The sequence below is a fragment of the Leptonotus elevatus genome, chromosome 21 (assembly GCF_054856555.1).
Source record: "Leptonotus elevatus isolate MCC_2025b chromosome 21, RoL_Lele_1.0, whole genome shotgun sequence".
Taxonomy (NCBI): Eukaryota; Metazoa; Chordata; class Actinopteri; order Syngnathiformes; family Syngnathidae; genus Leptonotus; species Leptonotus elevatus.
The window spans coordinates 6,631,913-6,656,981 of NC_141259.1; the positions used below are offsets into that span (position 1 = coordinate 6,631,913).

A 25,069-nucleotide genomic window follows, 5' to 3' on the forward strand; every position below is an offset into this window, starting at 1 on the left:
TCATTTGTGGTTTATGGAACACTTTTTATGAACTGAGAGGGCAGGATGGAGAAGGATTTGTTTTTTTCTTCGAGTGATTTTTACGATTCACATGGCAGCTACAACAACACTTCCTGATTTACTCTATCACCTGACTAAAACGAACCAATCAGGAGCTAGCAGAATTTAGCTAGGCAAATACAAGTGATTGAGAACAGCAGATTCAACACATCAACTCTGCTGCTAAAGAAGAATATAAAAATGTGTGAATTTGTAAGTATTCTAACAAATTATATGTTTGAATTGACTTCACTGTTAAACCATGATATTTCTTATTCATTTCTGAACCTTACACAATTAAAAGTAAATGGCTTATGGTAGCACAAAAACTTTACTACCTCAGTATCTTTTATTTTCTCACCCAATGCTAGCGAAGTCCATCCAGCTAATTCCAAGTGACAGATCTGCTCTGAGCAGTAAATGAACTTGACTTGTCATTCTCGTTTTATCTTGTCTACCGCTTTGGTGTGGAGGTCCTTGCGAGGGGCAACTAGAGAGAATGCTCAAGTGGAAGCCCACATTGTTGGAAAAGCAAAACACGGAATGGAATGCATTCCGTAGTTTTGCATCAAATTCACGTCCTTTTGCAAGTTAAGGTTCCAAAAACGGTATTTGTCTGTGTCCTTTAGGTTTAGTGGCGTAATACGACTAGAAAGGGGGTAAGACTAGTGTTTATTTCCTTTTACTGCTTTTGAACAGCGTCTGTTGATGTTGTTTTGTTGTGTAGCTTTTGTTGTATGTATTCGATCAATCAGTAATACTATTACAGTTGCTGTTGGCAGGCATGATAGCTATGATTTCCCAAAACGGTATAAAACTAGTGCGACGAAAGGCATTATATTAGATGTTCCCAGTGAAGCTGTTTATGAATGTTCTTCAATATGCTCCGTCTGGGGAAAACTGAGCCTTATATATTTCACAGATATTAGACTTTGTTATTTATTATCTTATCAGCCACTTAAATAAAAACCAAGTATGAATCTATAAATCCTGCACACAAGCTACACTGCAGAGATAAAAAACGGGTCTGAATACTGTAGATAAGAAATTGAATAGTCTGAGAAAATGACACAGTCAACTTATGATGTCTTAACATGACCTACAAGAAAAAAATCTACCTAGCATTGTTGATAAAAAGGAAAGTTTTCCAGTAGTTCTAAACTTAAGCCACGGGAGATGTTGAATACAAGATTGAGAAGTTGCTATGTTCACAAAAACATATTTTTCTTTTTCTTTTTTAATGAATGCATCACGTTGCACCAGCTAGCACGTGTCTGCAAAAATACCATAACTTGGTCTAACCTGCCTCCACGCAGATTTAAACTGCTAAAATAGAGACCTTAGTCTTAACTATTATATCAAATCTAATAGAATCTAATCTACACTTCACCACTCTTTGTCCTTTTTTTATGGAGTAAAAACCTATTCTATTAATAATGTATGACATTGATTTATGACTGGTTTAATTGATTGCAACGCCAGCAGACTTATTAGGCTGATAACAGTAATCTGTTATCAGTTAGATAAGGAGTCTAGACCCAAAGCCAATTGCAAGACAATTTGGAATCCTTGATTAACCTACATGCATTTTTTTTCCCTTCCAAATCCGTCAGCAAAAGTATGGGGACACGTGCAATCTCCACCAGGAAGCACTTTCAGGATACATTATTCGATTTCTAATTGATCGAATCATAAATATTGTCTATCAATCAATCAAATAGTCCTAACAACTCTCTCTCTCTCTCTCTCTCTCGTATTCTCTCTCACCCTCATCGTCCTTTCCTTGCCTCTCGCTGCCTACCAAGGAGAGGTGGGTGTGATGCCAGTGAGCGAACGGACGTTTATTCGCGAGCAGCTCTCTGCGCACTCCGAGAGCCTTAAAAAAATAAATAATAATAATTAAAGAACACAAGCTGCTGTGGGGCTGCTCGTAGTCAGGTAGGAATACGGCTCGGAGCAAAGTGGCAGCAGGCAGCAGTCAGCATGCGGCTCCTGATGAGTGTATTGCACTCCTTCCTGTCCCTGACCATCTTTGGATTGTACCCGTCTATGGTGAGTTTCACTTTATCACTTCCTTACTCTTTTCTGTTTTGCTTCATGATTTCTACAAAACACAGCGGGGGATTTTGTTTTTGTGCATCACCTAAATACTTACGTCTTTATAATCAACAGTGAATTGAAATGGATGTTGATGTTTTAGATCAGTGGTCCTCAACCCTGGTCCTCGGGGACCGGTAATCCAGCCTGTTTTCCATGTCTCCTACAGCCAACACAGGTGGGAAATCGTTATCAGGCTTCTCCAGAGCTTGCTAATTAGCTGACGATATGAATCACCTGTGTTGGCTGCGGGAGACATGGAAAACAGGTTAGATGCCGGTCCCCGAGGACCAGGGTTGAGGACCACTGTTTTAGATCACCAGATTTAACGCTGACATTAAATGACAGCTTCGACATTGACTGAACGTAAGCTATATTTTGTCTTAAATGACATCCTCGAGACCCAACAAAAGTTGAACGATTGTGGCCATATGCACGCGTGCCTCTCAATGTCTTGCGTTTGCCCCAGTGGCAAGCGAGGAGCTAAACACATTGACTGACTGAAAAAAAAGAGCAACGATCATTCATGCCCCTGCTCAAAGACTTTAAACCTCGGTTGAAGTGTATTGATCCAGTTTGAATTGGTTGGCTGTAGAATAAAAATTGAAATTCATTATTTGTGTTTAAATCAATCAATATACAACTGCCATTTGGGGACTATGTCACATTACTGGTGCACCAATTGCATGCTAATTACTCGGGGGTGCCTTACAGTCAACGCTTCGGTGTTAAAAGATGATTTGAAAATGCAAACCTTTTATGGAATTACTCTAAGCCGCAAAGTATTAAGCTGTCACTCACAGGCTGCCAGACCTTTCACACAGCTTTGTTCCTCCGTGTATTGAATGGAGCAATTTGGCTTCCTCCACTTTTGGCGTGTAAATTAGCGTGTTAGAACTTAACCCACCACATATTCAAATTTAATATAAACCAAGGCCAGCCAGGTTAAAGAGGCACCTGTGTGTTTCCTTCTTGTGTCTCTGTTGTGGGTCCAAATATTTGCATTGCGCAACGTTCCGTCTGCTTCGAGCCAGCCAGGTAATTACACCGTGTCTGCTAATAGAGCATCATGATCAGAATGAAAAGTGGACTTTTTGTTGCGTATGATTACCCATTAGAGACTGCACCTGGAGGACATGTGGATCCAAGAATAAGGAAACTGGAACTCGACAGTTTGCCATTTAATCCCAAATACACTCTAAAAACAGATAGGTAAAAAATAACCCAAATTACGGTCAAAAAGGAACTGATCCAACTTTTGGGGTTAAATTGAATAACCCCAAAAGTTGGGTAAAATGAATAACCCACAAAACAACCCAAAAATGTATTGCTTTTCAATTTGACCCAACTTTTTGGCTTATATAACTCAAAAAGTTGGGTCAGTCAATTTTTTACCCAGTTGAACTGGGTTAATAATTAACCAAAGGGTTGGGTTAAATGAATTAACCCACAAAACAACCCACAAAACGGAGCTGTGTTGTGGGTTATTTATTTAATTTGACCCAATTTTTGGGTGACAGTAAATACATATTTTTGTTTTTTAACTTTTTGGGGTTAAATAATAGTTCTTCTTTTTTGACCCAATTCAATTGGTTATTCAATTATTCAAATGAGTTGCTTTGTGGGTTATTAATTTAATTTGACCCAACTTTTTGGCTTATATACCTCAAAAAGTTGGGTCAGTTAATTTTTGACTCAGTTGAATTCGGTTATTAATTACCCAAAGGGTTGGGTTAAATGGATACACCCACAAAACAACCCACAAAACTGGTTTGCTTTGTGGGTTATTGATTTAATTAGACCCAATTTTTTGTGTTACAGTAAATAAATATTTTTGTTATTTAACTTTTTTGGGTTTCAGAGTCGGGCAGTTTTTGTTTTTGTTTTTTCTTACCCAACTTTTGGGTCAAATAACTCAAAAAGTTGTGTCAGTCCATTCTTGACCTAGTTTGTGTTATTTTTGGAGTGTACTCACTTGTGCTTCCTGCCATATATAGGGCAGTGCTTCACAATTATTTTCTGTTATTATTTGTTGTTGACCACATGCAGGGATGCTAATCTTTTCCTCACATGGTTTCTCTGTGCCCCGCTTTGTGATTCACAGATTGTCAACCTTTTAGGTGTAGTTTGTAGAGTCATAGATGAAAATGTAACATCTAGTCATTTTGATCCTCAATTGAAAACTTGTCCTTGTGATCCTAAAAGTTAAGTTTCGGTCCCCAGTGATGCTCAAGACTAAAGTTTGTCAAGTGATACAGTGTATAATTTTGGCTGTCTCAGACAAAATATTCCCAATCGTAGGGAAAATCAGCCATTGTGGCAGAAAAATGATGGTTGTGCATATTACAGTGAGGCAGGGATAAGAATGAAAGATACCCAAAGACGAGCTGTGATCGAGCCGTTTTACATATTGAGAGAAATCATCTCAAAGTGTGTCAAAGGAGAGCGTGTGGAAACGCGCATAAAATTCCAACCCAGAACTGAATTTGTGAGAAATCGTTGGTTTAGTTATAACAACACAGGCCTTGTTTATTGGACGCTTTGTCAAATGCAAGCACCATTGACGTGCCTATGGCTGTAAAACTCGTACGGGGTGTCGCAAAAACTTTACAGTTATTGAAATTGTTTTATGCATGTCCAAGGTTAAGGAGACTACAGAACGCGGAATGCCTGGGTGTGGAACCAAGGGGGAAGGAAAATATGGCCGTCTGTGCTTAGACTGCGGCCCACAGATAAGTGGAAGCAAAGGGAGTAATGGGCGGATAATGTTGAACTATTTTTGGACTGTGAGGCTGTCATCAGTTTTCCTTATTATAGCAGCAAACACAGCAAAGGTGAAAGGTTTTGTGCTAGATATTTGCAATGAATACGCCGCGACTACAAATTTGACTTTTTGACGGGACGGCAGAACGTATTGCTGTGCAGATATGAATCTGAATAAAAATGTAGATCGAGGAATTACAATGGAGCTGCTGCTCTTGCTGTGCTAACTTTTTGCATTGTCATTCTGCATGAACCAGAAAGTATCCTGAAAATTACCATAGAGACAAACAACAACAGCATTCACAGTTCAGAATGAATGGGTAAAATAACAAAAAACTAATTGGAATGTAACGGCAAGACTCATTACACATTGAGTGACACCAATTTTTCATTGAGTGAAGTCTTTTTTTTTTTTTACTCATTTTCAGGTGCGTAATCCAAAACTGAAGTTTTTGAGCTATAGGATTAAAATAATAATTATAATAAATAAATTAATAAAAGTGTATGTATGTAAATAAAGCACTAAGATGGAATTGCTACTATGCTAGCTTTCTGTTTGCAGATATTGACGGTACTGACCTATTGGGAGCTGCACACATCTCTCAACGTCTCAATTGTGACTGACAATGCGTAATCACTTCTTACTACAGTCTTTCTACAGCTAATCAGTGACATTTTCAAGACAAACTTGAGGTGCTACCAAAAAAATATTGCAATTTTGGAATTAGTGTGCCAATTTTTGTTTTCTTCTCACTCAATAAATTTTTTTTATTGTGATTTTCATTCTTCTCACTTTTTTTGCCGAGAAACAACTCCCACATAATACTTCCGATTTACACTGTTCAAATTTCAACTTGCTTTAAAAATTCATGCCTTGCAGGGTATATATCGTCTGATTTCACATGTCTTACAGTACTCGCACAATTTAACGTTAAATATCAACTTTTTCCCATTCATTTTCAAGGTGACTGGCATTGAACATTTTCAAAGTCCCACTTTCCACGCCCACCTCCATACATACAACTCATCATCGCCAGTTGGTAAAGTGCATGGTCCACTAACCAGGCGGTTGCAGGTTTGAATCCCACCTCCGACTGCACATTGCAAATATATCGATGGCGGAGAACCTGGGTTCAAACGCCGCCTGGAGCACATTTTAGTACATTCGATGGTTAGATACCAACTGACTATCAGATCAGGAAATGGTTTATAACATCACTGAAACGATTAAATGCACGTTAGCTATCAGCATCAAAGGACACTTTTAAAAATAAATACAGCATTAGCCATGAATTTCAACAAAGCAAGTTAGGTCAGTGCTTAGAGCAATTGCCTCCCACCGCGGAGAATCTGGGTTCAAACCCCACTTGGACCACATTTTAGTACATTTGATGGTTCGATACTAACTGTCTATCATATCAGCAAATGGATGATAATTTCTCTGAAATGATTATATCCCATCGTAGAAAGATTGCAGTTCAAGTTTTCTTTTTATTAATTAGTAATTTAACTACAAGTAGAAAATGTGTAATTTTCACATAATTCCTCTTTCAATTGACTTCTTAAGCACATGCATTCTAATCTTAGCATTCAGCTTTGCCACGCAATTTCTGCAGAAATTGCGCTTTGGCTAGTTGCCAATGTTATTGTTGTCTTTCTTGTGAAAGTTGATGCACTTTTGAAAGAGGGTACTAAAATGAACTTTTAAGAAAGTATACTTTTCCAAAAGGGTCGTTTCAGAGAGCCCTCTCAGTGAATGTATCTGTTATTCAGTCGTAAACACTGCGATGGAGGATAATGACAGTGCCGGCACCCACATCAAGTAGGGAAGGCACTTCAGCTTTCTGATCTGATCTGAAATCTGAACGTGTACTGGTAGTAGTCACATCCAAAACTTTAGGAGCTATTTTACTCAACCTACTTCAGCATCATGTCAGTTGCTCGTATGAATACTGATTTCCACGCAAGAGTTGGGAATGGATTATATTAAACTGCTTTTTATGTACAATTAGGAGAATCTCTGGCTGGCCTCCTTCAGGCTACTTCCACATTCTCTCTCTTCTTGACTTAAGTCGAAGACGACAAGTGTGCCAGCGCACCTCTAGGAAACTAATCTCCCTGAACGCGTTTCATCAACGTCAATGTGAGAGGAAGGATCTTGTCTTTTGTTCTCCACAATGTGAAGCCTTCTCTTTGTCGGTATATTACCGCGACCTGTTTGATGGTCGCTCGTGTTGCTACGGCCGCTGTCTTTAGGGTGTTACCATTCGTCTTGGCTGTCTCCGATGTCTGCCTCGGTCCGATTAGAGAACTAGCTGCACATTCGAGTTCATCTTCCTCTGCCATTACAGCTGAAGTGTGTTCACTCCTTTGGGCTGTATGATCATCCATAACAGTAGAGCACATTACACCGCGGTGGCTTGTTTGGACAGGCAGATGGACGAGGAGATAAATAGCATCTGCTGCGGTCTCTGGCTGTCACTTTGCAGGTTTGTGTCAATGGCATTGTCCCAAACATGTCTTTTGAGTTGTTAGCACATTTGCCTTACAGCTAGAAGCTGTATGGGTGTGTAAAAGGAGGTCCTTCAAAAATTATTGTGGTAATGCAGATATATAGTAGTTTGGGATTTGTTTTTAAATTCTGTTAGTTTTCATTTTTCTTAGTTTTAGTATTTGTTTTTATTTTTTTAAATATGTATAGCATTTGTCAAACATAAGATTTTTAAAAAAGTCACTCACGAAATATTGTGTAAAAAAGTTAAATTATCAAATGACTGCTCTTTGTACGGACATACAGCAATACCAAAATAAACAGTAAATTTCAAATGAACCTCAAAAGTGATAAAAACAAAAACAAAACTTTCACTATAATTCAGTGATGAGAAAATGAAGCTTCATGAAGCAATCGCGATATTTTTCTACCGCTGTATTGTATTGTTTGTTTGAATATAAAGGCCAGTGCAATGGAAATTGATTACATTCCCACTGCATCTTTAAAAGTCAGAGTCAAAAATATAAGAAGTGCTTCATATGTTCATCACTGCTATAATTGTAGTTTTTTAGTATTTAACGTAAAATGTAGTTTGTTACTTTTCTTCTTTTAAAAGCATTTTTATTTATTTTGTTAATGATTAATTTTTTCTAAATATAGTTTAGTTATTTTGTTAGTATTTGTTAACAATAATAATAGTTTGATACCACAGTTTTTTTTAATTGATACCAGTACGAGGACTCAACTCCAGTAGTCACTGATACCAAAATACCGATACCACTAGTACATAAAATTCCCCCCCAAAAACTGTCCGATCATTTTAAAGAAAGACCTTTTTAGCCAATATAGCATTTTTCCTCAACTCATTCACTCCCAGCCATTTTCACTGGAGCAACCCCCTTCTCTCCCGGTTGTTTTACTAGATTTTGACTGATTTTGCAAGGCCCACAGAATATTGTGTTCTATTGCTATAAAAACACGGAACCTACCAAAACAAAGATTCGAGTCTCTTCTTTCATCAGGAAAAAAAAGTATACTTACATCTGTTTCCGTTTTGCATCAATTATCATTAGAATAGAGCTGAGTTTCGTCATTATAAAAACCTGTTGAAAACACCGGGGAAAGAGCTTGTTGCAACATGGCCCTGCTTGATCTCTTATACTTTGCTGCCACCTACTGGCCGTGCTTTGTAATAACACCCATTGCTTTAAGCGACCTCTTCAGGTCAGAGGCTGCATCAAGGCCTTCTCTGTATGTAGCATATATATATATATATATATATATATATATATATATATATATATATATATATATATATATATATATATATATATATATATTTATATATATACTTTTTAATTGTGTTTGGCTTTTTCTTCCTATTTTGCAATTTTTCCCAGTTATGTGTCTTTTGACACTTTCTGTAGGGGTTATATTGGGTTGTACTGATGTTCATTAATGTGCATTGTCCCTTTTAAATAAATAAAATTCCCATAGAAACCCCGCAGCTCAAGAGATGCAGATCTGTTTTGTGCACACCTTTCACGCTGACATCTCTCTCCGCAGGTGTGTGCGATGTGCAACCAAAACAAATAACATACAGCAGAGTGTAAATTGAAGCGCCCCTTGAGGAATTATAATAAGTATAATAAATTCCATTTTAGAAAGTATGACAGTGAATAAAGGCCGTATGATGGCAACAGCTTGACCCCATCCTATTCTATAGGAAAGCTCGTACTGAAGAAATGTCTTTCCTCTCTGTACTCGCACAGCAACATTACAAGGAAGCGAAAGAGCCTTTGGAGACTTGTTGCAGCAGACTGCCGACAGAGAGTTGCAGAGACAATGGGGAGTTGCACAAAAGCATTGGCGCAGACAAAAAAGTGTGGTAAATTACAAGTTGATTGCAGCATTCTCCACACGTTGTCCTCGAAAGGTTACACCAAGCTTAATGGCGCTTGGCTGGAAGATAGCGCAAGGCGTTTTGCATACAGTCAGCACATTGGACCGTCTTCTTTTGTGCTGCATGTTGACTGTGAGCAAACAAAGACAGACTACCTCGGAGACCGGCTAAAAGTGGAAGCTCTTCTCTTGTTTTACAATTCAAGATTGGGTACAAAGGCAGAAGAAGAACCGTGCAGGATATAAACGGCATGCAAAACGGGCAGAAAGGAAAGTTTGCCTGCAGCATAAATTTGCACTGTGGCTCTTGTAAGCACTAATGAGAACACCGTGGAAGTGTGCCAAAAGGGCCGTATTCGCATTCATCTGTTGAACGGGAAGAGTTTTAATTCCTTTTGCTCGCATTCCAGGGTCCCAAACAACAACAGATGGAGATATAATCTACACTCATCATTCTGTGAAATCTTAAAGTTTAGCTGAATTTGAAATGAGGCTTGGGTACTAAAGTGAGACTTCTGCGGATCTGTATGAAGGTTAAGTCGCGTACTAAAAAGGTCCTGTGAGTTACGGAAAGCACTGTCTAGAGACACTAGATTGCTGAAACCCAAAATTTGTCTCCAGCGGAGTCCTGGAGTGGATTTGCGTGGATAGTGGGTTTTGTCTTTCATCACTACAGAAAGAACAGGAAAGATTAAAAAAAATTAATAAATTACTACAGTGACTATGTCTTATGTTTTGAGTCATGTATATTCATTGTGAGTGAAACGTTCTGTCACCTCATGGGGAGCGGTTGGGGGAGCAATAGTAGCGACTAAAAGAAACTCTGACCTTGGCTGTACATGGATTGATTATAAAGAAACCAGAATAGCGCTCAGGAGAGCGCACACCTCTACCAAGGTTAAACTGTTCACAAAAGAAAGTGTGGCAAGACAAATTTGCATTAGTTTGCGCAACCACGGACGGCATGGACAATTGCACTTTCAGCAACCAGTAGCGTGAACTCAAACAAGAATGTCGTGGTAGATAGCAATAAATGGCTGTTTTTGTCAAGCCACATTAAAATGCAAAAAACAAGACATGATATTGATAAATCAAAGCCTGTTTTGTTCTGAGACACAAAAATCTCAAAAGTACGACGGCAAATCAGGGCCACTTATAAATAAATATATGTGGCAAATGTGTAAGTTTATAAAATGGCAAATTTGCGACTAAAGTGGCAGATTTGTGAGATTTGTTTTTTTTTTAGAAACTTACAATAAATACACGAATCGTACAACTTGGATTTTTGTGCCAATACTTTTTGGTCGGATTTTCAAATAAAAAGATAACAATTGCTTTAGCAGAGATTAACCATATCATGTTAAGCATTCGCACTTTGAAGCGTTGGATACGGCCATCGACAAAGACGCCTTGCTTTACGAAGGACTACAAGCATTTAAGTTAATTTATTAAAATGTATATTAACTCGTACATTTATGTTTCCAGAATTATTATTTACACATTCATACATTTTGGTACATCAAGTAGCTAAGTTGTGTCGAATCAGCTGCCCTCCATTCACTTGCATTTACCTAAAGTATGCTAGCTTCTGATTGGTTAGTGTTAGTCAGCTGATAGGAGATCAGGAAGTGTTGCCGCTCTAGCTGCTGTGTATGACAAGTAAAGTATAAATTAAGAATGAATCCATCTCCAGCCTGCCTTTTCGTTTTATAAACAGTGTCCAATTAACACCCAACGAATTCTCACATTAGACTACAGCTGTATGTCGTGTATGTCGTATTTTTTTCCTCAGAATATTACCTCCACTTCTGGGGTGTGGGGGGGGGGGGTCTACGTGGCCCTAATACGCCGTAGTACAAACAGCAAAAAAAAATATATATATATATATATTTTTTTTAGTAAACATGCTAACAAAACCATCTGTGTTCCCTGATGACAACACTAGGTGTCAGTGTTACTCTACATATACCATTGAGATGGTAAGAGAAGGAAAGGAGTTCTAAAATGGCGATGACCGAAGTGTAGGTTATTTAATAGTTGTTTACATACAATATTCTGCCGAACTACTGTTGTGCTACTGATAGCGTGCTAAGTAGATAACATGTCTAAATTCCGGCTATCGTTGGGGTTGACAAATTAATAAAAGAAGCGAGAATCTTTTGTCTTGTGACACAGACGCTCTCATATGACGTCATGTCATGCATGGCGCAGTCACCTCTCCTCTCGATAATTTGCAAATTCACAGAATAATAAAGAGAAATAATCATAAGTTGCATGATGTTAGTTAATTTTCACTTGTCATCAGCTTATGCGTCTCAAAAATAGACTGATTCCCCTGTTGGCCTTCATTTTCAACGACATCATTCAAGCGGATAATAAGGCTAGCAATGTCCTTTGAGGACAGCTTTACTAATAAGGGGTATGATTGCTAAATAATAATACAAACATTCAACTTTTCAGGTCCCGGATCCCGATCCAGTCTAAACGCAATTGTTGGTTTTGTGCTTTTAGACTATCAGGCCAAGAGAGGGCTGGCAGGTGTACAGCTCGGCCCAGGATGCCGACGGGCGCTGCATCTGCACTGTTGTGGCCCCAGAACAAAATCTGTGCTCCAGAGATGCTAAGAGCAAGCAGCTCCGCCATCTTCTAGAGAAGGTAGGAGATGGCATAAAACTCTTCCTGGTGTTTGTTTTAATCAGCCATATTGGCATGACCATATTTTTGCGACTTGTTGGGTTGTAGGTGCAGAACATGTCTCAGTCCATTGAGGTGCTCAACCTGAGAACCCAGAGGGATTTTCAGTATGTGATAAAGATGGAGAACCAGATGAAAGGCCTGAGGACCAAATTCAGACAGTTTGAGGATGACAGGAAATCTGTCATGGCCAGAAACTTCCAGGTCTAACATATTCAATTTCTAATTTCTCTATCTAAACTATATTATTATTTTATATTTTTTACCGTCTGCCATTTAGGAGCTTCAAGACAAGATGGACGCTCTGAAGCCATTGATTCCAGTGTTGGAGCAGTACAAGATGGATGCTACACTCATCTCTCAATTCAAAGAGGAGATCAGGAATCTATCAGCAGTGTTAACAAGCATTCAGGAGGAACTTGGAGTCTACGACTATGATGAGCTCTATCAGCGGCTCCTGCAACTGGATAACAGGCTCCGCAGCTGTATGGGCAAATTAAGTGAGTGAAACACTATTATAATTTCACAAGTGGCAAATCCAGGTCCAGAAAGTAAAAACCCTGCCACAGTTTGGCTTTAGCCCCAGGTGCTAGCTAGCTAGCTAGGTCCCTAGCTAGCTAGTGTTAGAGTAGACAATATTAAGTATTGTACTCTTTGCGTGTTCAATTAACTGAATGGTGAGATTCTGTTGAAGAAGTTCCTTTGCAAAGGTATTAATTACCAGAAGCTTCTGGTCGCACAAATGAAGTCACCCAAGCAGTGCTCCGTTCAAATGTGATTTCTCTCCAGCCCACATCATTATTTATTCACAAAGAGGGTTCATAAAAAGGTCAGCCCACAACACACCTGGTTACAACTGAATGAATACAAGAGAATCCGTTCCCATGGGTATAAATCAGATTAAAAAAAATACAATAATAATAAGCCTGACTCCCTTCCGACACAGCAGAATCCCCGGCCCTCCCTTTAGATTACCTCCCTTTAGATTACGAATGAATAGACAGACCCGTTGCTCTTTCTCATGAAAGTAACACAGATAAGAATATATGTCTATTCATACAGCCATACTGAATTAACTAAGTCTAAAACGGCTAAAATATAATTTAAAACTAAAAAACAATGTTAATAACTCATCATTCCCTCATTTGAGCTCTTGAGAGCTCAACACATTAAAACATTTTTTTTTTTCAATGGTTGTGTGGTAAAAATAATTATCCTTAAAACATCCCTTTAGCAGAAGAGGAGGTAGTTTAGCAATCATGACATTAAAAAACAATTTGATACATTTAAAAGATTTTTAGTGGAATAAGCATAGCATATGTGAGGCTTAACATAAAATGTTGTTCATTAAAAAGTATCGCAATATATCGGCAGACGAATATGTGTTCTTTGAAGCCATCTTGTGATGAAGTTCTTTGAAGGTCTTTTTTTTTTTTTTTTTTTTAATGAAAAGAATGTCGCAATAGTTCGTCTCTTCTTTAAGAATTTGGGGTAGACTACCCAAATTCTTCGATTTGTCACGGGATTATTCTGCCCGAAAAATGTGACTCTTCTTTGAATGATTGCCCAAGAAAAGGCACTTGACTTGATCCGTTGACTGATGTCCTCAAACGGTGTCGAATGATGTCGAAACGGCCGCTCCAGAACGATCACTGGGTCAGCTGACGTGGCTCCAGGTCGGAGGTGATAAGATTGATGATCATCAGTTGATGAGATAGCCGAGCCTGGCACGTCTCCGGAAGCCTTGTAGACCAGATGTGGAATTTTCACCAACCCCCTGGGGCCGTTCTCCTGAGTGCAGAAACTTTTCATTTTTAGTTTCTCATAAACTCACATAAATTTTTGGAGGAAAAAACCCTGATAGTTTTGTTAGTTGGGATTAGTAAATTTTATTTGATTAAGATCCGTAGGTCCTGTGCTGTTGGAACAGGAAAAGATCTATTTTTGTGACATTAAAATAGAGCCCAGCATTTGATTGAGTTGAATGACATTTGCTCATTCATTAATATAAGACAGAGCTTATAAATATTTATTTTTCAAATAGGTTTTGTTCAATAATAGGTAATTTTTTTTTACCATGACTAAATTTGTTCTAAATTTGCATAACTTTGCCTTTCATATCATATATTCTCTTCCCAGAATCCCATGATCGGCCGAATCCTGGCATGCTGGGAAAAAACTCACATATATTCATATTATCTATACACTTTTGCAAACACTGGGCTCCAAACATTACATTTTTCAAATGTGATTCCGAGATAAAAGATATAATATAATGTAATTACCTTCATTCGGCAAATATGCATTATTGTCCTTGCTTGCTTCAGACTTACTTTGCGATCGATTTCCTCTGGTAGATTTCTTCATATTCAAACTGTGGATTATCACTTTCAAACTCATCCTGTCAATTGGAGTGTAGGCCGATACCCCACAACCTTTTTAATTTCGTTTTTAAGTTTGATTTTAATTTTCTAACTCGTCTACATTGGTTAAATTCTTAAACATAAACTCCCTCATTTGACAAAGATCCACTGATTTTTTCAAACACGTCAAGATAAAGGAAGGACAAAATAGAGACCTCATAACTCAAAAAACGTCATAAATAACTCAACCCTCTAAATCAGGCTATGAGATAAACAAAAGAGCTACAAAACACTATAAAACTGAGCATAAGCAGATACAACTTAAGACACTAATATATGATGACTTTGGGGCCATAAAAATAGAGGTAACCATATTACTCTAATTCTCCTAGAGTCCCAAAAATTATTTAAACTGCTAATCAACCTCACCTCTTTTACAGATTAGTGGGGCTGAGGATAAAATCACACAAAATTTACAAATATCTACCATTTCCTAGATTTAATCAAACTAAAAATTATCTTCAAACTTCTAATCTTTTACATATTAGCGGGGCTCATAAAAAACACAGCACACAAAATATTTCTGGGATTTATAAATCACAGTGCTGTTAAAAAAAAAATCAAACTTAGCCATCAAACTCTTAGTTAGTCTTTTACTTGTTACTACTTATTTTATTCTATTATTTATTTTATACTATAGCTGCAGCTGGACGAAGTCCAAAAAAGTTCCTCACGGGGAAAATAAAAATATATCATATCATAACATATTAATAAAATTCCCATTGTACCAATTCAGAAACTGATTCTCCCAAAAATATAGGCAAAAATTTAGTAGGCTATAGATTGAAATAAATTTTCTCAATCCCTCATTTCAAATTTACATATGTCGTTTTCAATTTCCTGAAATATCTTGCTATAGATCACAGTTCCCCACTCAACACATTAAAAATGCCCTGCATACACCGTGCAGCATTTTACTGAATGGATCACATCTCATTCCGACCACCAACTTTCTTTGTCCAGACCCCCAGCAAAAAGGCAGGACGGCAGCTGTTGTCAATGTTCAGTCCTGGCCAGCATGGCGGCTGTTGTGGCAGCAATGTTCAGAGCAGGCATTTAGATTTCCTCTGGATGCAAAACAGCCATAGGGGAGAAGTCACTATAATGAGGCGTATACACAGTCACTGGGCATTGAGGAATTTGAACATCATGTTTTTCTTAGGCACAGGACGAGAAGACTGTTGCTCTGCGGCTTTTGACCTTTGATCTCTGCCACATCCATTCAGACGCTGTCTGCAATGTGGATCCGATGACACACAGTCTTTCTGAGAGCTCACCTGATCAAAAAATGCACACTCGTTGATACAATGCTTTAAAAATGCCAGACTGAGGATATGGGATCATAGCAAGACAGTTCACTCCCTGCTTTCTCAAAAATGTTTCGTAAAAAACACAGCCTCATTTCTTTTTTTCTTTTTTTTCTTCTTTTTTTTTTTTCAATACCCCTTCAAATAGCTACTAGCCATACAACGTATCAGCAGCTGGGGCGCATCCCGTTCGCAGTTTGTAATCAGTGAAGGCCATCAAACCCTCATCTGCCTTGGAACTCAAACATCAGTTTCTGAAATGACACACTCAGAGAAAAAAAAACAAATATTAAAAATCATTATCAACATGTCAATTTCAAAAACATTCATAACTCCTTATTCAACTATCTTACTTCCAGCCACAGCTATACAGATATAGGCATAATTATATCAACTCAACATAGCTCAAACAAAATGCTATTATTTTATCATTATTCTTTCTTCATTTGTCCCGAAAAGGGAAAGTTAACAAATTAACCATCGTCATCAATCATTAAAATATAAAGACTATTAGCTCAGTCACTAAAAAAAATAAAATAAAAAATAAAAAATAAAAATAAAACACTAATTTAATATTCTTTTTTCAAAAACTCAACAATATCTTTCAAATATTATTACTTATTTTATATTGTTTATCATTCCTCTCTTACCATTTTGACAAAGAAAAAGTCCCATTACGAGGACACATTATGCTAACAGCGCACAGCCCAGCCCCCACCTTTTTTTCTAACCTAGAAACGGGGGGGGGGGGGGGGGGGGCGGAATCTTAACATTATAAATCGCAAAACCTATTTTATCATATTCCCATTAATAAAACAAACGCCACTATCACAACAGTATCATCTCACACAAAACAACACCAAACTTAGTTAAAATATTGAAGAAAAACAAACAAAATCCCCATATGCACATTTCTCACACACAATAACAAAAATAGCCCCCACCTTTTTTGAAGCTAGGTCACACACTCAAATGCATACGCACACACTCTTCAGTCATTATAAAATAATAAACGGTATTATTCTATCAATTCGTTGTCTACAAATCTTATAGCATTTAAACCGCAGTTTTATACGGTGATTTCAGTAAACGGGTAACTTCAAACAAACCACCCGTAAACTGCTCCACAAATGCTGGAGTCATTTTAGCATCAAATTCAGCCTTTTTCCATTACCAACAAAGAAAATACAAAAGTCTGACATACCATTTTGTCCAGCGAAAGCTTTTTATACAATCGATCGACAGTTCGTTTTTTCATTGTTCATCGACGCTTTTATTTTTCCCTGAACCGGAAGCGCATTCAGGACAAACCATTCTGTATCCGGGTCAAAATCGCCTCCATTTTGTTTGTAGTTTTTGATGTATACATTCGGTTTTAAAACAGTGACGTCTCACTTTTAGTATTAATAGTTCAATATGTTAACACATATGGCCACACACAGACAGACATAAGAATTACGTGACCTCTCGTTTATACACAGCGGTTACCCAATCCCGCTGAGCTAAACTGTTCTCCCTTTATTGCAAAATTTTTGCAAGGCGCTTTATTTAATAATGAAATTGTCACGTACCATCGAATTCAACCGTGGAACAAAAGGAATTCAAACGGGAATCCTGACCTCAAAACTACATATTGTAGAAGCGCCAACAAAATAAAATAAATCACGTAATCTCTCGATTGCAAATACAGTGATACAAAATCCAATCATCGCTGTAATCAACCTGGACCCCTTTCTGTTCAATTTCAAACAGGCGCTTTTTCAAATAAAAGACATATTACGTGTAGAGAACTTTCACACCAAGAGCCATGAACAATTATGTTACTTGTCCTCAAATCCGGCCAAAACTGCTTAAAAAACAGAAGCGCGTACCATAATCTTCACGATCCTTAGTAAACAAGAAAGACTTGTTACGTCATCCGGCAAACCCTTTTATTCAATATATATTATGGTCTAAGGATTCTTCATAGCGTTGACGAAAAACAAAACAAATCAAAAAATTAACCGCTATTTCTTCCTGTACAAAAAAAAAAGCTTCATCACTTCGAGTCTGCATCACGTCACCTTCAAATGCACCACTCCACGACGTGTTTAGTTCAATATCGTCGGAATTATCAACTCTCTAACGACATCAAACTATAACTTATTCACACAGATCTCATTTAAAATTTAGACAATTTGGAAGACGAAAAAACCAGCTGCAGCGGACCAGACAGACACAACCTCTTCTACGTGGATAACAGTCTCCACTTACCGTACTTTATTTATTTAGGCCTAGAAGTTCCGCCCGTCCTTGAACGCCGCAGCTTGTTCCACGTCAGAATAACACCATCCGTTTGGTTCAACGGAGGAGACCATTCGTTATAATTCAGCGTCGGCGGTCACCATTTGTTAGAGTAGACAATATTAAGTATTGTACTCTTTGCGTGTTCAATTAACTGAATGGTGAGATTCTGTTGAAGAAGTTCCTTTGCAAAGGTATTAATTACCAGAAGCTTCTGGTCGCACAAATGAAGTCACAAAAAGCAGTGCTCCGTTCAAATGTGATTTCTCTCCAGCCCACATCATTATTTATTCACAAAGAGGGTTCATAAAAAGGTCAGCCCACAACACACCTGGTTACAACTGAATGAATACAAGAGAATCCGTTCCCATGGGTATAAATCAGATTAAAAAAAATACAATAATAATAAGCCTGACTCCCTTCCGACACAGCAGAATCCCCGGCCCTCCCTTTAGATTACCTCCCTTTAGATTACGAATGAATAGACAGACCCGTTGCTCTTTCTCATGAAAGTAACACAGATAAGAATATATGTCTATTCATACAGCCATACTGAATTAACTAAATCTAAAACGGCTAAAATATAATTTAAAACTAAAAAACAATGTTAATAACTCATCACTAGCATCAGGGGGGATTTGCTAGGGAGCTAACTAGCAGGTAAAGGAGCACTATGCTAGCTAGCATCAGAGGGGATTCGCTAGGGAGCTAGCTAGCAGGTAAAGGAGCACCATAGGAGCTAGCTAGCTAGCATCAGGGGATAAAGCGAAACTGTGGCAGGGATTTTACTTTCTGGACCTGGATTTGCCACCTCTGTATAATTTTAGTACACATTCACACAGCTTGTAACTGTAATTCATCATTAGTTGTGACCTTCAGATCTTTCGTAAATCCGCATATTTGTTACATATTTCTTTTGCCAGGTCTTCCTTTTTTAATTCATTCAATATGCTGTATATCAAATTGACATTCTTAGGAAATGTCATAGCATCCTCCATAATGGTGCAATCTTGATATGTAATGAGTACAGGCCCTCTTCCAACAGCAGAAGCGTTCTGACACACCGACTTGAAAAATCTGACCTAATCCAGTCCAGTACTTTCATTTGACTGCTGTTTTTCTTTATTAACAGCATGCGGGAAGTTAATGAAAATCAATGGGCCTGTTACAATAAAGACCTCTGGAACCCGCTTTGGGGCATGGATGACTGATTCACTTGTATCTACAAGACACAACAGAGTGAGTTAAAGGGTCTTTTTTTTAATTGTTAGTCACACAATTTCATGTGTTTATTTGATTTATTTTGTTTTTTGTTATACAGTGCTCAGACGAGTACACCCCCTTCGAAATATTTGAAGACAATATTCAATATCTCAATCAACAATTTCCAAAATATTTTCTGTAGAATATGCGCTTAACTCGCAACATGAAAGTAAGGTTGTAATAGAATGCATAGATTACAAAATCTTCAGTTTAATAAAATTAACTAATGCAAAAAAAGAATGCAACCCACAACAGAAACAACTACATCTAGTATTTTCTATGTCCTCCATGACTTTTATGGATAGCAACATGTCTGCTAGGCCTGGAATTAAAAAGGTTGTCAGTCTTTTTCTCGGGGTCTAGTAATTTCTGCAAAATGTACATTAACAAATGTAAATAAAAAACTACTTTTTTTGTGCGTACTAATTAACAAATCTTGTTTGCAATCAAAGTGGGAGAATTCTGTAGTATAGTATCCCTTGGAAAATCTTAATTCTGAAAGGAAACTAAAGGTGCTCTTACAAACCTGTTGGGGTGTGCTCATTTATGCTGAGCACTGTCGTTTTATGGCTGGACTGGCCATCTGGCATTAAGGGCAATTGCCCGGTGGGCTGGCGTCTTTTAGGGCAGATGCAGTGCTATTTAATTATTATTTTTCTCAAATTTTGGCCTACAAATTAGAGGGAGAAGCCCAATTAATCCAGTTACAAAAAAAAGACAGCAGACTGAACCAATCAACATCAGAGATAAGTGGTAGTTAGGGTTGGTCAGAAGTCATGTATGAATACGAATTTTATAAGAATATGTCTTCAGAATAGAATGTTTGATTCTTACAGTTGATGTCAACAGAGGTGGCAAATCCAAGTCGAGAAAGTAAAAACCCTGCCACAGTTTGGCTTTAGCCCCAGGTGTTAGCTTGCTAGGTAGCATCAGGGGTTAAAGCCAAATGTGGCAGGGTTTTTCCTTTCAGGTTATAGCTAGCTAGCTCCCTAGCTAGCTCCCATGGTGCTCGTTTACCTGCTAGGGAGCATCAGGGGCTAAAGCCAAACTGTGGCATGGTTTTTACTTTCTGGACCTGGATTTGCCACCTCTGGATGTCAGTGATATCCATTATTTTTGACAACATAGTAGGCAAACATCGCTGAGAAGTTATTGTTTTTGTTTTTTTGTTTTGTTTTTCCTAAAACATCCGCAGTGCACAATGCACACAATTCCAGAACCTTGCTCAACACATCCACAGTACAAGCAGGAACAAACAATTAGGATTGTTTGAGAATAATTTTTAGATTTTTGGGTCAGTGTGCTGTTCAGATGTGATTTCAATGAATAGGCCATTAACTCATTCACTGCCAATGACAGCTATAGACGTCAAAAATTCATTTGAACTATTTCTATTAGTTGAACATTTTTTTCCCACTTTTGTCAACTAGTGTATGAAAACCTAGAATTTTTTATTCTACATTTAGAACAGATATAACATTTGTGATTAATCGTGAGTTAACTACTGAAGTCATGCGATCAATTATGATTAAAAATTGTAATCGCCTGATGCCCCTAATTATTAATAATTGTTTCTTTTGTTTTTTTAAATTGCGCCAGGCAATTAGAAAATTGTATATTAATTAATCGCTTGACTTCAATAGCTAACTCACGATTAATCACAAATGTTATATCTGCTGTAAATGTACAATAAACATTTTTTATAGGTTTTCATACTTGTTAACAAAAGTGGGAAAAAAAGTTAAACTAATAGAAATAGTTCAAATAAATTTTTGACGTTTATAGACGTCAATGGCAGTGAATGAGTTCATCGCAATATGCAAAATAGCGTCGGCTATGATTGGCTGTTAGCATCTACAATACATCCCCATACCCGTCTTGCAAATTGAACAAACAAAAAATAAAATCAATTACAATGCACATTTAACATATTCACAGAATAGTTTGATCAAATCCTTTTTATGTCCCTTTAATACTGTATTGTTGTAATCTACTGTATTGTGCTGATTTTTATACAGTGATTTCACTGAAAAGTTAATGTGCACCTACCCAACCTATTTATCAAAATAACCCTCCACCCATCCATCAAACCTACCCACTTGTCTGCCCACTCATCTGTCCAAACTCAATCATCAATCCCTCACCATCCATCCATTCTACCTTTCCATCCGCCCAACCCTACCATCCATCTACCCAACCCGTAGGTTTGGTACATGGACGGTTATACCAACAGTAAGATCGTCCGAGAGTTCAAGACAATGGAGGACTTCACGGCAGGAGTGGTGGCTCGCACTTACAGCCTTCCATTCAAATGGGAGGGAACCAATCACATCGTCTACAACGGCTCACTTTATTACAACAAATACCAGAGCAACATTATCGTCAAGTACAGCTTTGAGACGGGCACCGTGCTAGCCCAGCGAGCTTTGGAATTCGCCGGCTTCCATAACATGTACCCGTACACATGGGGAGGGTACTCGGACATCGACGTCATGGCGGATGAACTGGGAATGTGGGTGGCATATGCCACCAATCAAAACGCTGGAAACGTTGTCATCTCCCAGATCGATCCAGACACCTTGCAGGTCTTAAACACTTGGAACACAGAATACTCCAAAAGGAATGCGGGGGAGTCATTCATGATCTGCGGGACGCTCTATATCACTAACTCTCACCTATCTGGAGCAAAGGTTTACTACGCGTACTCCACAAAGACTTCAACGTACGAGTACATAGACATTCCATTTCTCAACCAGTACTTCCATATGTCCATGCTTGACTACAATGCCAGAGAGAGAGTGCTGTATGCCTGGAATAACGGACACCAGGTCATATTTAATATTACCCTGTTCCATGTCATAGAAACAGATGATGGCTCTAAAAAGTGAGCAACATTTGTGGTTAACAAACATCATTGGCTGATAGTGTGATACATTTTTCCTTTAACTTCAAGACTCTGGAATAGAGCATGGAAACCTGTATCTTAATAGTTTAATTGGAAAACATCCAGCTATACATCCAACCATTTTCTAGTGGGAAGTGAACTTATTTTGCCTGCGCGGGGGGTCAGGCAAGTGAACAACTACACCATCAATGGCTCTTAAAAAAAACATGTTACAAATTTTTACACCTTTTCCACAAGTGATAATCACACGAGTTACAGTTACCGGTATATGCCATTGCTATGTATTGTATATGCATATGCATGCCTACTGTGCATTATATTTATATTGCCCTGATTTGTTTCTAGTGATTGCTATGGCTGCAACTTAGCATATTTGCTGCAATTTAAAGTCCAAGTTATCATTTTTATTATTTTGTGTATTATTTGGGTGTATTTCTAATAAAATATTTGGTGAAAGGAGTAGAACTTTTATTTACCATTAAAACACTTGATTCATTAATTCTGTTTATTATTATTAATATTAATATTAATATTAATATTAATATTAATATTAATATTAATATTAATATCAATATCAATATCAATATCAATATCAATATCAATATCAATATTAATATTAATATTAATATTAATATTAATATTAATATTAATATTAATATTAATATTAATATTAATATTAATATTAATAGTAATAGTAATATTAATAGTAATAGTAATAGTAATAGTAATATTAATATTAATATTAATATTAATAGTAATATTAATATTATTGTGGAATGCTGACAGCATTCCCACTAATGTTGTTTCTAACCTTTATTATTATTTCAGGTACTTTTTATTCTCCTGGCTTCAAAAATTCATATCTTCCTGGGAATATATTACTTGATTACTTAAAGTTTTCACACAATTTAATGTTAAATATCAACTTTTACCCATTCATTTCTAATGGGAGAGACTTTGACATTTTTGACTGGTAAACGGGAGGCGATGGTTCGACAGATTGCAGTTTAAGTTTTCTTTTTATTCATTTATCATTATACTACAATTAATAATTTGTAATTTTCACATAATTTATCTTTCAATTTACTTCATAAGCATTCCGCATGCATTCAAATCAGCATTCAGCTTTCAGCATTTACCCGCAATTTCTACAGAAATTGCACTTTGTCTAGTTATATTTTTTGTTAGTGGTAATAGTAGTAGCAATGATAATTATTATTGTTTTTATCTTTATGTAATGCACATATATTTACAAATTAATAAATGTATTTATTAAAAGGATCCGCCCGAGCCCCTTCTCATTTGCTAAATGGTGACTGACATATGAGGTTGGACAGCAGTCTCTGCAGACGATGATTTTTGCAGTTGTCGTCGTGAACTGCAGTGAGAGTAGAGAGCAGGTGGAAGGCAGTTTTAAAGGAGAGGCAAGAAATGAAGGTCAATGGCTGAAAGATAAAGTAGCCGTGTGAATGAAACTGAGGCCATTGGAATGGTACATGGGAGAAGGCGCTGGAGGTGGAGAAGAGAGCGCAGGCAGGATGGAGCAGATGGAGGACAGTGTCACGGATGATCTGTGACAGAAGAGCGCCAGCTGAAGTGAATGGAAAGCTAATGAGAGCAGCCATGTTTGATGGGTTGGAGACTGACGAGAAGACAGCATACAGAGTTGGAGCCGGCAGAGTTGAAGATTGTCTTCGCATGTGACGAGGATGAACAGAAATGTTTGGAGAGGCCATTTTGAGACGGTTTGGTTGTGAGCAGAGGATGGCGTTTGGAGGGTTCAACAAAAAAGGAAAGAAGTCAAAGAACATTCCATTTTATTAAAATGGACAAATGGCAGCCTAGCCTCTAATAAGTGCCCAGTAATTCTGGCCAAAATGTGAGGAAATCCCAAGCATAATGTGACTTTAGTATGTGGCACTATTTGGGGTATATGATAAGCTACTAATTTGGATGGTGGCAATGACCGCATTTCTCTTAAAATAAGGCGATTTTTGGATAGAGCTGGCTCAAGAAGCACTTCAATCAACCCAAGGGTGCGGTAAGTACCCTTTGTAAGCAAATGCAAGACAGCAAGCATGCCTGCGCCTACCCACACATCTGATTATTATTTTGTGTAGGAGCTGAACCTTTCATCAACCACAAGTACTTGAGCAACATAAAGTTAACCAAAAATGAGTTTCCATTGAATCAATTGGTATTGATCTTTTGACTTTTCCTAGTGGTGCACAACATATGGAGTACTGTACTTATCAACCCTGAGGCAAGTTTGAATCGACTGCGTGCCACGCACTCCCATTGTACTAACTCAGACAGCTTGATTATTTCCGCCTCGTGTATGAATTTGCTCTCAAAGAAACTTTGAGGCATAACTGAAAATTCCGCTGAACAATGTGAATTGTATCATTTCAAAGCAAGCTAATCTACGTCAAATGCCAGGAACTTCAAGCTATACATGTCAAATTATATCTACCCGCCACAGCCATTGTTAACAGTCTCTCTTATGTCCCGACTCCCGGCGGATTTCGCCAGTCCCATTGTTTTGTCCCACTTTTACGCAAGCCCCCCCCCCCCCCCCCCCCCATTTTGTTTTGTTATTGTTTGGTCCCGTCAGAAATCCAATTATTTGAGCCATGTGCATGTCAATCACCCAGTTGACATAGCGATTCATACGATAAATCAATTAAAAAGGCATTTAACTGTTAAATCGCTAGCAAGCGTGTTTTTGTCCTACGGGAACTCGAGCTACTTCCCGCTTCTCTGTCTGGAAATCATGGGAAATGTAGTCCTTCTAGCTTAATGCTGCAATGCAAATTGAGCTTATCCGGCGGTATATTTCCTTTGTTCCAATACGGGACTGGCACAAGGTAATTAGTTGCTGAAACCGAGCAAAGGTTAGATA

At 37.8% G+C, this 25,069-nt stretch overlaps 1 protein-coding gene across 2 annotated transcripts; it reads left to right on the top strand.

Annotated features, from left to right (window-relative positions):
• The first annotated feature begins 138 nt into the window (after nt 1-138).
• On the top strand, nt 139-22,623 carry olfm3a (olfactomedin 3a). Of its 2 annotated transcripts, XM_086066554.1 has the most exons (8): nt 159-252; nt 669-698; nt 1,845-2,091; nt 11,804-11,947; nt 12,035-12,190; nt 12,267-12,486; nt 19,132-19,238; nt 21,467-22,623. In XM_086066554.1, exons 3-8 carry the CDS (start codon nt 2,023-2,025, stop codon nt 22,148-22,150), a joined length of 1,380 nt encoding a protein of 459 aa, XP_085922680.1. In that variant the 5' UTR covers nt 159-252; nt 669-698; nt 1,845-2,022; the 3' UTR covers nt 22,151-22,623. The 2 variants fall into 2 exon arrangements, with proteins under 2 accessions (XP_085922681.1, XP_085922680.1); XM_086066555.1 differs by lacking the exon at nt 669-698 and having other exon boundaries at nt 139-252.
• Nucleotides 22,624-25,069: the final 2,446 nt, after the last annotated feature.